This window comes from Pleuronectes platessa, unplaced genomic scaffold, assembly GCF_947347685.1.
Source record: "Pleuronectes platessa unplaced genomic scaffold, fPlePla1.1 scaffold_42, whole genome shotgun sequence".
Taxonomy (NCBI): domain Eukaryota; kingdom Metazoa; phylum Chordata; class Actinopteri; order Pleuronectiformes; family Pleuronectidae; genus Pleuronectes; species Pleuronectes platessa.
This window is the reverse complement of record NW_026518915.1, coordinates 219,566-231,096: the sequence shown is the minus strand read 5'-3', so window position 1 is coordinate 231,096 and position 11,531 is coordinate 219,566. Positions and strand designations below refer to the sequence as shown.

At 39.1% G+C, this 11,531-nt stretch overlaps 1 protein-coding gene across 1 annotated transcript; it reads left to right on the top strand.

Annotated features, from left to right (window-relative positions):
• The first annotated feature begins 385 nt into the window (after window positions 1-385).
• LOC128436312 (golgin subfamily A member 6-like protein 22) lies at window positions 386-1,932 on the top strand. The gene is made up of 2 exons (XM_053418104.1): window positions 386-1,649; window positions 1,833-1,932. Exon 1 carries the CDS (start codon window positions 451-453, stop codon window positions 1,507-1,509), a length of 1,059 nt encoding a protein of 352 aa, XP_053274079.1. The 5' UTR covers window positions 386-450; the 3' UTR covers window positions 1,510-1,649; window positions 1,833-1,932.
• The last annotated feature ends 9,599 nt before the right edge of the window (window positions 1,933-11,531 follow it).

Here is an 11,531-nt window from a genome sequence, read left to right as displayed (position 1 = left end):
GACTGCAGGAAGCGACTCAGCTGCAACATATGCAATTTGAAGCATCCTCAGATGCTGCATATCCACCAAAGAAGATTTGAAATGGACAAACATCATCCTCAAACAAAGGAAGAAGCTGACATCAGAGCCATAGCCTCGGTACAGACAAGTGGTCTTACTGGGGCCGGTGAAGACAATTGCAAACTCTCCATAGTGCCTGTGAAAGTAAAGGCCAAGAAGGGGAATACAACAGTGCATACATATGCATTCCTTGACCCGGGAAGCACTGCGTCATTTTGCACATTGGGGCTAATGAATAAGCTCAATCTCCAGGGAAGAAAATCAAATATTCTTCTGAGAACAATGGGTCAAAAGAAGGTCGTTGAAACCAGCATTGTTTCAGGCCTAGAGGTTACAGGACTTCATGGCACTGATTTCTGTGATCTCCCATGTGTGTACACTCAGAAGACTATGCCTGTGCACAAAGGGAACATCCCACATCAAAATGACATCAATCAGTGGCATCATTTAAAGAATATTCACTTACCTGAACTGGACTGTGAGATTGAGTTGCTGATTGGCTCCGATGTACCAAAGGCTCTGGAACCACTTCAAGTCATCAGGAGTGTGGGAGATGGACCATATGCCGTCAAAACAATGCTCGGCTGGACAGTTAACGGACCTCTGGGAAGAAAAGAAGATGAAAGGAAACCAGAAGAAGCTGTTGAGAGACTGGCTGAGCAGAAAAGAAGACAAGATGAGGAAGAAAGAAAAAGGATTGAAGAAGAGAAGGTTAGACGAGAGGAAGAGCAGAGGTTGAGGAGCCAAGAAGAAGCTCTTGAGAGGTTGGCTGAGGAGAAGCGGAGACAGGCTGAAGAAAGAAAAAGGATTGAAGAAGAAGAGAAAGTTAGACGGGAGGAAGAGCAAATGATTTTGAGGAAGAGACAAGAAGAGGAGGAGCAGGTTAGGAGAGAAGAACAACAACAGCGTGAGAGACTAGAGGAGGAAAAGAAGAGACGAGAGGAACAAGAAAGAAAGAGAGTTGAGGAGGAAAGGATTAGGATGGAGGAAGAGAGGGTCCAGGAAGACAGGAGGAGAGAAGAGAGTATCAGGAGACAAGAGGAAGAGTGTAGGTTAGCCCAGGAAAAGAGAAAGGAAGAAGAAAGAATAATTGAGGAAGAGAAAGTGAGAAGACGGGAGGTGGAAGAATGTGAGGCAAAGAGGAAACTACAGGATCAAGAAAAGAAGCAACAGGAGGAAAGGATTTGGAAAAGGTGGATTAAGGAGTATCTTCCCCAACTGCAAGAACGACAGAAATGGTCCAACATAAGACGCAACTTCACACCAGGAGACATCGTCATCATTGTGGATGATTCAGCGCCTCGCAACTCCTGGTTGACTGGAGGGATTGTGGAGACCATTATGGACAAAAAGGGACTTGTACGTCAGCTTCGGATCAAGTCAAAGACCGGATTTCTGACCAGGCCCATCACCAAAGTCTGCCTACTACTGGAGGCAGCGGATCATTGACTGACGCAAACTGACTTTTGACCCCTTGACTTTGTTCCTGAACACTTGACTTTGATTAATCACTCTTTCCTTGGACAACGTATATCGGATTACAAATAATGAAGAAAGAAAATATATTTACATACTATGTTGATTGTTATGTCAAATTTGTAATTATTATTTGAAACATAATAATTAGGGGCCGGAATTGTAGGGGCCAAAATGCATATTTGGTCTGTTTGTTTATTGTTTATTTTGAAAGGTTAGTCACACTGTTTTGGAGCATGTCACTTCCGTTTGATTGACACATGGGTGTGGCTTAATCTATATACCTGGGCAGTCAGATCAGCGGAGGGGGAGAAAGGGGGTTAGTGGCGCACCTGATTATATTTTCTGTTTAGCGTCGTCGTCGTCGTCGTCGTCGTCATCGTCAAACAACCATGTTTGCATTCATCAATTGTCATTCGGTCTACAGCAATAAAATTCTCAAACTATATTCATCACCGGACTTGGATTCATTGTACGACGCGTAACAGCCTGGAGCCCACTTAAGCCTCTTAGCGGCCTTTTATAGGAAAACGGACGCTATAGACAATTTTTTTATTAATTTGATTTAAAAAAAAAAATTGTAATTTGTTTTTAATATTATTTTTATTTATGTGCGCAGCAGGATGTGCGCTGCAGGATGTGCGCCCCACATAATTTGCGCCCCACAGGATGTGCAAGCACAGTTTTTTTATTAATTTGATTTAAATATTTTTTTTTGTAAAAATGTTTTAATATTATTTTTATTCATGTGCGCAGCAGGATTTGCGCCGCAGGATGTGCGCCCCACATAATTTGCGCCCCACAGGATGTGCAAGGACAGTTTTTTTATTAATTTGATTTAAAAAAAAAAAAATTGTAATTTGTTTTTAATATTATTTTTATTTATGTGCGCAGCAGGATGTCTGCCGCAGGATGTGCGCCCCACATAATTTGCGCCCCACAGGATGTGCAAGCACAGTTTTTTTATTAATTTGATTTAAATTTTTTTTTTTGTAAAAATGTTTTAACATTATTTTTATTTATATGCGCAGCAGGATGTGCGCCGCAGGATTTGCGCCCCATATAATTTGCGCCCCACAGAATGTACAAGCAAAAGTTTTTTTATTAATTTGATTTTAATATATTTTTTTGTAAAAATGTTTTAATATTATTTTTATACATGTGCGCAGCAGGATTTGCGCCGCAGGATGTGCGCCCCACAGAATTTGCGCCCCACAGAATTTGCGCCCCACAGGATGTGCAAGCACAGTTTTTTTATTAATTTGATTTAAAAAAAATTGTAAATTGTTTTTAATATTATTTTTATTTATGTGCGCAGCAGGATATGCGCCGCAGGATTTGCGGCCCACAGAATTTGCGTCCCCACAGAATGTGCAAGCACAGTTTTTTTATTAATTTGATTTAAATATTTTTTTTTGTAAAAATGTTTTAATATTATTTTTATTTATGTGCACAGCAGGATGTGCGCCCCACATAATTTGCGCCCCACAGGATGTGCAAGCACAGTTTTTTTATTAATTTGATTTAAATATTTTTTTTTGTAAAAATGTTTTAATATTATTTTTATTTATGTGCGCAGCAGGATGTGCGCCGCAGGATGTGCAAGCACAGTTTTTTTATTAATTTGATTTAAATATTTTTTTTTGTAAAAATGTTTTAATATTATTTTTATTTATGTGCAGAGCAGGATGTGCGCCGCAGGATGTGCACCCCACATAATTTGCGCCCCACAGGATTTGCAAGCACAGTTTTTTTATTAATTTATTTAAAAAAAAAAACTTGTAAATTTGTTTCAATATTATTTTTATTTATGTGCGCAGCAGGATGTGTGCCGCATGATGTGCGCCCCACAGAATTTGCGCCCCATAGGATGTGCAAGGACAGTTTTTTTATTAATTTGATTTAAATATTTTTTTTGTAAAAATGTTTTAATATTATTTTTATTTATGTGCGCAGCAGGATGTGCGCCGCAGGATGTGGGCCCCACAGAATTTGCGCCCCACAGGATGTGCAACCACAGTTTTTTTATTAATTTGATTTAAAAAAAAAAAACTTGTAAATTTGTTTCAACATTATTTTTATTTATGTGCGCAGCAGGATGTGTGCCGCCGGATGTGCGCCCCACAGAATTTGCGCCCCACAGGATGTGCAAGGACAGTTTTTTTATTAATTTGATTTAAATACTTTTTTTGTAAAAATGTTTTAATATTATTTTTATTTATGTGCGCAGCAGGATGTGCGCCCCACTTAATTTGCGCCCCACAGGATGTGCAAGGACAGTTTTTTTATTAATTTGATTTAAATATTTTTTTTGTAAAAATGTTTTAATATTATTTTTATTTATGTGCGCAGCAGGATGTGCGCCGAAGGATGTGCGCCCCAAAGAATTTGCGCCCCACAGAATTTGCGCCCCACAGGATGTGCAAGCACAGTTTTTTTATTAATTTGATTTAAATAATTTTTTTGTAAAAATGTTTTAATATTATTTGTATTTATGTGCGCAGCAGGATGTGCGCCGAAGGATGTGCGCCCCACAGAATTTGCGCCCCACAGGATGTGCAAGCACAGTTTTTTTATTAATTTGATTTAAATATTTTTTTTTGTAAAAATGTTTTAATATTATTTTTATTTATGTGCGCAGCAGGATGTGCGCCGCAGGATGTGCGCCCCACAAAATTTGCGCCCCACAGGATGTGCAAGCACAGTTTTTTTATTACTTTGATTTAAATATTTTTTTTTGTAAAAATGTTTTAATATTATTTTTATGTATGTAAGCAGCAGGATGTGCGCCCCACAGAATTTGCGCCCCACAGGATGTGCAAGCACAGTTTTTTTATTAATTTGATTTAAAAAAAAAAAACTTGTAAATTTGTTTCAATATTATTTTTATTTATGTGCGCAGCAGGATGTGTGCCGCAGGATGTGCGCCCCACAGAATTTGCGCCCCACAGGATGTGCAAGGACAGTTTTTTTATTAATTTGATTTAAATATTTTTTTTGTAAAAATGTTTTAATATTATTTTTATTTATGTGCGCAGCAGGATGTGCGCCGCAGGATGTGCGCCCCACAGAATTTGCGCCCCACAGGATGTGCAAGCACAGTTTTTTTATTAATTTAATTTAAATATTTTTTTTGTAAAAATTTTTTAATATTATTTTTATTTATGTGCGCAGCAGGATGTGCGCCCCACAGAATTTGCACCCCACAGGATGTGCAAGGACAGTTTTTTTATTAATTTGATTTTTAAAAAAAAATTGTAATTTGTTTTTAATATTATTTTTATTTATTTGCGCAGCAGGATGTGCGCTGCAGGATGTGCGCCCCACATAATTTGCGCCCCACAGGATGTGCAAGCACAGTTTTTTTATTAATTTGATTTAAAAAAAAAAATTGTAAATTGTTTTTAATATTATTTTTATTTATGTGCGCCGCAGGATGTGCGCCCCACAGAATTTGCGCCCCACAGGATGTGCAAGCACAGTTTTTTTATTAATTTGATTTAAATATTTTTTTTTGTAAAAATGTTTTACTATTATTTTTATTTATGTGCGCAGCAGGATGTGCGCTGCAGGATAAGCGCTGCAGGATGTGCGCCCCACAGAATTTGCGCCCCACAGGATGTGCAAGCACAGTTTTTTTATTAATTTGATTTAAATATTTTTTTTTGTAAAAATGTTTTAATATTATTTTTATTTATGTGCGCAGCAGGATGTGCGCCGCAGGATGTATGCCCCACAGAATTTGCGCCCCACAGGATGTGCAAGCACAGTTTTTGTATTAGTTTGATTTAAATGGTTTTTTTTTGTAAAAATGTTTTAATATTATTTTTATTTATGTGCGCAGCAGGATGATCGCCGCAGGATGTGCGCCCCACAGAATTTGCGCCCCACAGGATGTGCAAGGACAGTTTTTTTATTAATTTGATTTAAAAAAAAAATATTGTAATTTGTTTTTAAAATTATTTTTATTTATGTGCGCAGCAGGATGTGCACCGCAGGATGTGCGCACCACAGAATTTGCGCCCCACAGAATTTGCGCCCCACAGGATGTTTAAGCACAGTTTTTTTATTAGTTTGATTTAAATGTTTTTTTTTTGTAAAAATGTTTTAATATTATTTTTATTCATGTGCGCAGCAGGTTGTGCGCTCACAGAATTTGCGCCCCACAGGATGTACAAGGACAGTTTTTTTATTAATTTGATTTAAATATTTTTTTTTGTAAAAATGTTTTAATATTATTTTTATTTCTGTGCGCCGCAGGATGTGCGCCCCACAGGATGTGCAAGCACAGTTTTTTTATTAATTTGATTTAAAAAAAAAAACTTGTAAATTTGTTTCAATATTATTTTTATTTATGTGCGCAGCAGGATGTGCGCCCCACAGAATTTGCGCCCCACAGGATGTGCAAGGACAGTTTTTTTATTAATTTGATTTAAATATATTTTTTTGTAAAAATGATTTAATATTATTTTTATTTATGTGCGCAGCAGTATGTGCGCAGCAGGATGTGCGCCCCACAGAATTTGCGCCCCACAGGATGTGCAAGCACAGTTTTTTTATTAATTTGATTTAAAAAAAAAATTCTAATTTTTTTTTAATATTATCTTTTTTAATGTGCACACCTGGATGTGCGCCTCAGGATGTGTGCCCCACAGAATTTGCGCCCCACAGGATGTGCAAGCACAGTTTTTTTATTAATTTGATTTAAATATTTTTTTTTTGTAAAAATGTTTTAATATTATTTTTATTTATGTGCGCTGCAGGATTTGCGCCCCACATAATTTGCGCCTCACAGGATGTGCAAGCACAGTTTTTTTATTAATTTGATTTAAATATTTTTTTTTGTAAAAATGTTTTAATATTATTTGTATTAATGTGCGCAGCTGGAAGTGCGCTGCAGGATGTGCGCCCCACATAATTTGCGCCCCACAGGATGTGCAAGCACAGTTTTTTTATTAATTTGATTTAAATATTTTTTTTTGTAAAAATGTTTTAATATTATTTTTATTTCTGTGCGCCACCGGATGTGCGCCCCACAGGATGTGCAAGCACAGTTTTTTTATTAATTTGATTTAAATATTTTTTTTTGTAAAGATGTTTCAATATTATTTTTATTCATGTGCGCAGCAGGATTTGCGCCGCAGGATGTGCGCCCCACAGAATTTGCGCCCCACAGGATGTGCAAGCACAGTTTTTTTATTAATTTGATTTAAATATTTTTTTTTGTAAAAATGTTTTAATATTATTTATATTTATGTGCGCAGCAGGATGTGCGCTGCAGGATGTGCGTCCCAAAGAATTTGCGCCCCACAGGATGTGCAAGCACAGTTTTTTTATTAATTTAATTTAAATATTTTTTTTGTAAAAATGTTTTAATATTATTTTTATTTATGTGCGCAGCAGGATGTGCGCCCCACAGAATTTGCACCCCACAGGATTTGCAAGCACAGTTTTTTTATTAATTTGATTTAAATATTTTTTTTTGTAAAAATGTTTTAATATTATTTTTATTTATGTGCGCAGCAGGATGTGCACCGCAGGATGTACGCCCCACAGAATTTGCACCCCACAGGATGTGCAAGCACAGTTTTTTTATTAATTTGATTTAAAAAAAAAAACTTATAAATTTGTTTTAATATTATTTTTATTTATGTGCGCAGCAGGATGTGCGCTGCAGGATAAGCGCTGCAGGATGTGCGCCCCACATAATTTGCGCCCCACAGGATGTGCAAGCACAGTTATTTGTGCAGGCACCACTAGGCAGTGCATTGCATGGCGCAACGCGCAAAAAAATTGCGATAACGTTGCCAAAAACGTACAATGGGAACACTGAAAATCAATGTTTTTAGACCGTTTTTTTTGTCACTAAAACTGCTCTCAAATCCCCAAACAGAGGTCCTCAGACATGATTTTTATATATTTGAGGTGGTGAGATTGTTTCCTTCGCAGACATGTCACTCTCAAATCTCTCGGACCTGTGCTTATATCTGCATCGAAAAATCGAAGAATTACTTCCGGATCGATCTCTCATTGGAGCCCCATGTTAATTCTGAAGATTTTTCTGAAAAGATTAAAACTGAAAAATAAAACGTAAATCGCTCCCACGGCCCCATTTCTCAGCTCTCATGAATAAAAAATATATCTGGTTGCAGTGTAAACTATTGTGATTCTCAAAATGTTTTCATTTTCCAGGACTTATAGTTTTTGAGTAGGAAGTATTTGTTTGATGACGGTGCTAGAGTGTGAAAAAATGTCTCTCTCATTAAAACTAATGAAAATCTTAGGAGGAGAATTTATGAAATGAGAAGTACGTTTCTAAACTGCTCGTACAGCCTCATTTTTTGGCTCTAATCAATAATATAGATATGTACTCGTTCATCCAAGCCTTGTGTTTCTAACGGTGTTTTAATTTCTCAGATAGGAGTTTCAGATTTTCAATTAGAGCATTTTGTTCGGGACCTTCTCCTCAGGTCTGATGTCTGCCTCTCTCACGACAAACCTGCTGTAATCAGGGAGTCACACACGCAGAGGGAGGGGGGCCAAAAGGGACACTGAGATCTATTTTTAGACTGCACAGGTGGTAATCAGCACTGCAGGTAGTTCAGTCTGTAGAGCAGAGGGACAATAACACAGAGGTGGAGATTTCAAGTCTCAGTGTGGGTAAGACACAAACATTGAATTTTTTTCTTTGTCTTTCAAGGGGGAACTGTTGAATTCTTTAAATAATCAACTGTCAATGATATCTAAAGTCAATGTGATTGGATTAGTGGGTTGAGCCGCTGACTCAGTGATCCACTGGTTGTGAGTCTAAACCATCAGAAGCCAAAAATTACTTTTGAACAAATATATTAATATATCTGGTTGTAGTGTCAAGCCTTGTGGTTCTCAAAATGTGTTCATTTTCCAGATAGGACTTATCGTTTTTGAGTAACAAGTATTTGTTTGATGACTGATGATAGCAAAAGGAGGAGATTTATGAAATGAGAACTACGTTTCTAAACTGCTTGCATGGCTTCATTGTTTGGCTCTAAATAATGATATAGATATGTACTTATCCGTCCAAGTGTTGTGGTTCTCAGGGTGTTTTCATTTCACGGATAGGAGTTATATATTTTCAATTAGAGCATATTGTTTGGGACCTTCTCCTCAGGTCCAATCTGTCACTCTGTGTCACAGGTGCGTCGTTAGTGAAGTCACACACGCTGAGGAGGGGGACCAGAGGGGGAAAGGAGACAGTGAGATCTATTTACAAACTACTTCAAAGGTGTTAATCAACACAGGTGGTTCAGTGGGTAGAGCAGAGGGGCAGTGACCCAGAGGTGAAGATATCAAGTCCAGGTGAGGGCAGGTCTAACATTGTTTTTCAGAAGGGGACTATTGAACTCTTTAAATATACAACCCTCAATGATTGAAACTACGATGTGATTGGCTCTTCATCCGATTCCTGTTTTAGTGTGAATGAAGTGATAGGGATAGCGCCACCTAGTGGTCTGTGTGAAAATGAAGTTTTAGCAATCGACCCCAAAATTCTGTCACATGATCTGAGTCAACACCTGATGAAGTCAAGACTATTACTGCATACACACTAATAGTGATAGCGCCACCTAGTGGTCAAGGTGAAAATTAAGTTTTAGCAATCTGCCACAAATTGGACACACTTCATCAGATTCCTGACCTAAAGAGACCTATGAGTGTGTATGCAGTCCAATTTTCAATTAGAGCATTTTGTTCGGGACCTTCTCCTCAGGTCTGATGTCTGCCTCTCTCACGACACACCTGCTGTATTCAGGGAGTCACTCACGCAGAGGGAGGGGCCAAAGGGGACAGTCAGATCTATTTTTAGACTTCACAGGTGGTAATCAGCACTGCAGGTAGTTTATTCAGTAGAGAAGAGGAACAGTAACACAGAGGTGGAGGTTTCAAGTCCAAGTGTGGGTAAGACACAAACATTACATTTTTTTCTTTGTCTTTCACGGGGGAACTGTTGAATTCTTTAAATAATCAACTGTCAATGATATCTAAAGTCAATGTGATTGAATTAGTGGGTCTGCCGCTGACTCAGTGATCCACTGGTTGTGAATTCAAAACCAACAGATGCCAAAAATTACTTTCGAACAAATATATGAATATATCCGGTTGTAGTGTCAAGCCTTGTGATTCTCAAATGTTTTCATTTTTCAGATAGGACTTATAGTTTTTGAGTAACAAGTATTTGTTTGATGACAGCGTTAGAGTGTGAAAAAAATGTATCTTCAATTAAAACTAATGATGGGAAAAGGAGGAGATTTATGAAATGAGAACTACGTCACTAAACTGCTCGCATGGCCTCATTTTTTGGCTCTAAACAATGATATAGATGTTGGGCCAGAGCCCAGCGGATGGCCACTAGACACAGGTCAGAGGTTAACACAAAGACAATCTAAACAAAGGCCTGTATAAATCAAGGCCTTGTGGAATATTCCTATCTACCTGTGAGTACTTTTTCCTGGCAGTTTCGAGAAACCCTAGCAGGTTTCAAGGCCCTCGCAGGAACACGGGCGCCCTGCTGGGTCTGAAGAGCCCAAGGGGGGGGCCACCAAACACTGGAGCCGAGGGTGAACAAAGAGTTGTTAAACTTTTGGAGGGAAACCATTCTCAAGCAGGCCCAAGAATCTCCCCCTGGTGGTGGAAAATGTTCTGGGAATGCCTTGGAACCCCCGCTGAGTTCCAAGCCCCGCCCACTCAGATCGATTCCTGACAAATCAATTGGCCGATGTCCTATGACCAGCTCCTCAAGGAGGAGGACCTCGCAGGTAGAATAAAACCACTGAGACATCAAATAATCGCTGCCATTTTACCCTGCTCTGAAGACGTCAACAGACCCCTCCGGGTCTTCAGATGATTTAATTGCTAAAGGGGGCAACCTTAACTTTTAGTTTATCAGCCCATTCCCAATTCCCTGAAGATAGAGCTGACCTTTCCAGTTAGTTGATCCGGAGGTAATTTTAGGGAGCAATTACTGACGTTTGTTTTATATCCATTTTCTTTTATTTCTTTATTCAGTCGACGTTTTGTTTTGATAGGACTTTTTGTTATTTTAACTTGAAAGAGATCGCCACAGGAAGTCCACTCGCAGGCCGAGATCATAGACTTTCTTTTTCACGATCCCCACAACTGCGCCACAGCTGATCATCCCTGCAGAAGAGACGAGGCCGAATTCCGTCCCAAGAGCAAGAGAAGTTCGCTCTTTTCGGCCCAGCGCTAACCTCCTTTGTAAACACGAGACCCACCGGAGCCCGCTTAAGAGGCCAGGACTTCACTCATCTGCTTTCCAGGAATTCGCAGTTCGTGCAGGCATCCTGAGGTTAACAACGAGATTCACTGGACTTCTGGAAAATCCGCGCGCCACGCGCAAGCAACACCGCGAAGGTCACAGTAAGAGGCTTTATTGTCTGGGCAGAGACTAGTTTAAATACTTAGCGTGTCATGTTATTTGAGTGTGTTTGTTTGTAGATCGCTGATCTGTTTTTAGCCGTGTAACGCGCGGCGAACTGGAGACGTCACATCCGGTTCCTTTGTCTACTATGTTCTGAGAAGCGCGCGTAACAAGTCGGCACTTCCTTTTTTACGTGTTACCGTCAGAGATATTGTGCGGAGATTTACATCTGTTAAAAGACAAATCTCACGTAACTGGACTGCCCGCTTCGCCGGAAGTTTGTCTCTGACGATGGTTTGAGAGCTTTCCTGATCTCTCTCTATCTCTCCCTCTCTTTTCTCCTAAACCTGTTTTTACACACGTCCCGACCTACACTTACATATTATATATATTATATAATACATCTCGACGCCATTCGGCTCCAGAACCGGGAGATAAGAAATCTCTTTGTCTAAAGATCCCCCTTTGTTAAGGTCAGTGACCGGCAGCCATTTTGCTTTTCGCAACGTGGCTTCACTTAGGAAACCTCCATCTTGTACGTAACATCTTGATCACGGCCAGACTACGTCACCACATGATC